Below are 1086 nucleotides of genomic sequence, written 5' to 3'. Positions count from 1 at the left end.
TCCGAGGATTTCATTTTCCGTCGGAATATCCGTCAGAATACCGTTGTTTTCTTGTAGCTAGAGAGTCTTCTTGGATTTGGAGATGCTCTAAGAACAAACTACCAAAGTACCGGATCATGCTACGAAATCAAGCCGGCTCCTCGTCAATAACTGATTATAAAATAACCAGAATCATCTTTCATCTTCTCCGGTTATTCTGATCCTGAATCTAAACCGAAACGGTTATGAGCTCGGTTTGAGACACCAAAATGAAAATGAGATCTAAAGAGCTTCAAGATTGATAGCTGGGTGAAATATAATTCTAAGGAAGGAGAAGAAGAAAGCGAGGAAATGGCGTTGAGCTCGCTGACATGGGGTTACGCACGGATCATAGCTGGAACACTTGTCGGGGGGACAATCGGTTTCTATGTAATGCATCGCATCGAAGTTAGGTACAAGGTCAGTTTCTACCTTTTAGTCTCTAAGAAAGCTTGTCCTCGGCTTTAGAGTAAGGTGGTTGTTCCTTTACATTTGAGTTTTAACGCAGATGAAGATGGAAGAAGCGTTAAGGCAATACGAGAAAGAAATGAAGAAGAGACAAGAAGATCATGAGAATCTCGGTCTGATCAGTGAAGATTCCCTTTAGTTTTTACTGATTTGCGTGTGAACATGCTTTAAAAGTGTTCGACCAAATGTTCAAAAGAGATTGTTGATTTCTACTTTCTCTCCTGTATACCATATGATATGAAACAGAATGCTCTTCTATTTATTTATTTTTTTGAGCAAATTCTCCTATTTTATATATGGGATTTAGAGGTTTCCTAAAGAATAAATTCATTAACTGAAGTGAATCGTATGATATATTGATATCTTATTCCGTCCAACTATAATCTTCTGTGACTTTTTTCTGCTATTCTCCACGATGAATCCTCTAACAAGTCTGTCTTTTATAGCATTGCTACCGTTATTTTCATATATAACATTTGCTAGCATGTGATGGATTAGACATTTCACTTCCTATGCTTGATATACCGTGTTACCGTAAAAATACGAAAACGTGACATAAATGGGTTTCTATAAAGCCAGTATGGCAAGAAAAAACAAATA

General features: G+C 37.2%; 1 protein-coding gene across 1 annotated transcript; it reads left to right on the top strand.

Moving 5' to 3' along the window:
- On the top strand, window positions 1-1086 carry BNAC01G34120D. The gene is made up of 2 exons (XM_013836211.3): window positions 1-438; window positions 527-1086. The coding sequence occupies exons 1-2, from the start codon at window positions 331-333 to the stop codon at window positions 623-625; spliced, it is 207 nt and encodes a 68-aa protein (XP_013691665.1). The 5' UTR covers window positions 1-330; the 3' UTR covers window positions 626-1086.

This window comes from Brassica napus, chromosome C1 (genome assembly GCF_020379485.1).
Source record: "Brassica napus cultivar Da-Ae chromosome C1, Da-Ae, whole genome shotgun sequence".
NCBI classification, from domain to species: Eukaryota; Viridiplantae; Streptophyta; class Magnoliopsida; order Brassicales; family Brassicaceae; genus Brassica; species Brassica napus.
The sequence above is the reverse complement of the archived record's forward strand: the minus strand, read 5'-3'. Positions and strand labels throughout refer to the sequence as shown.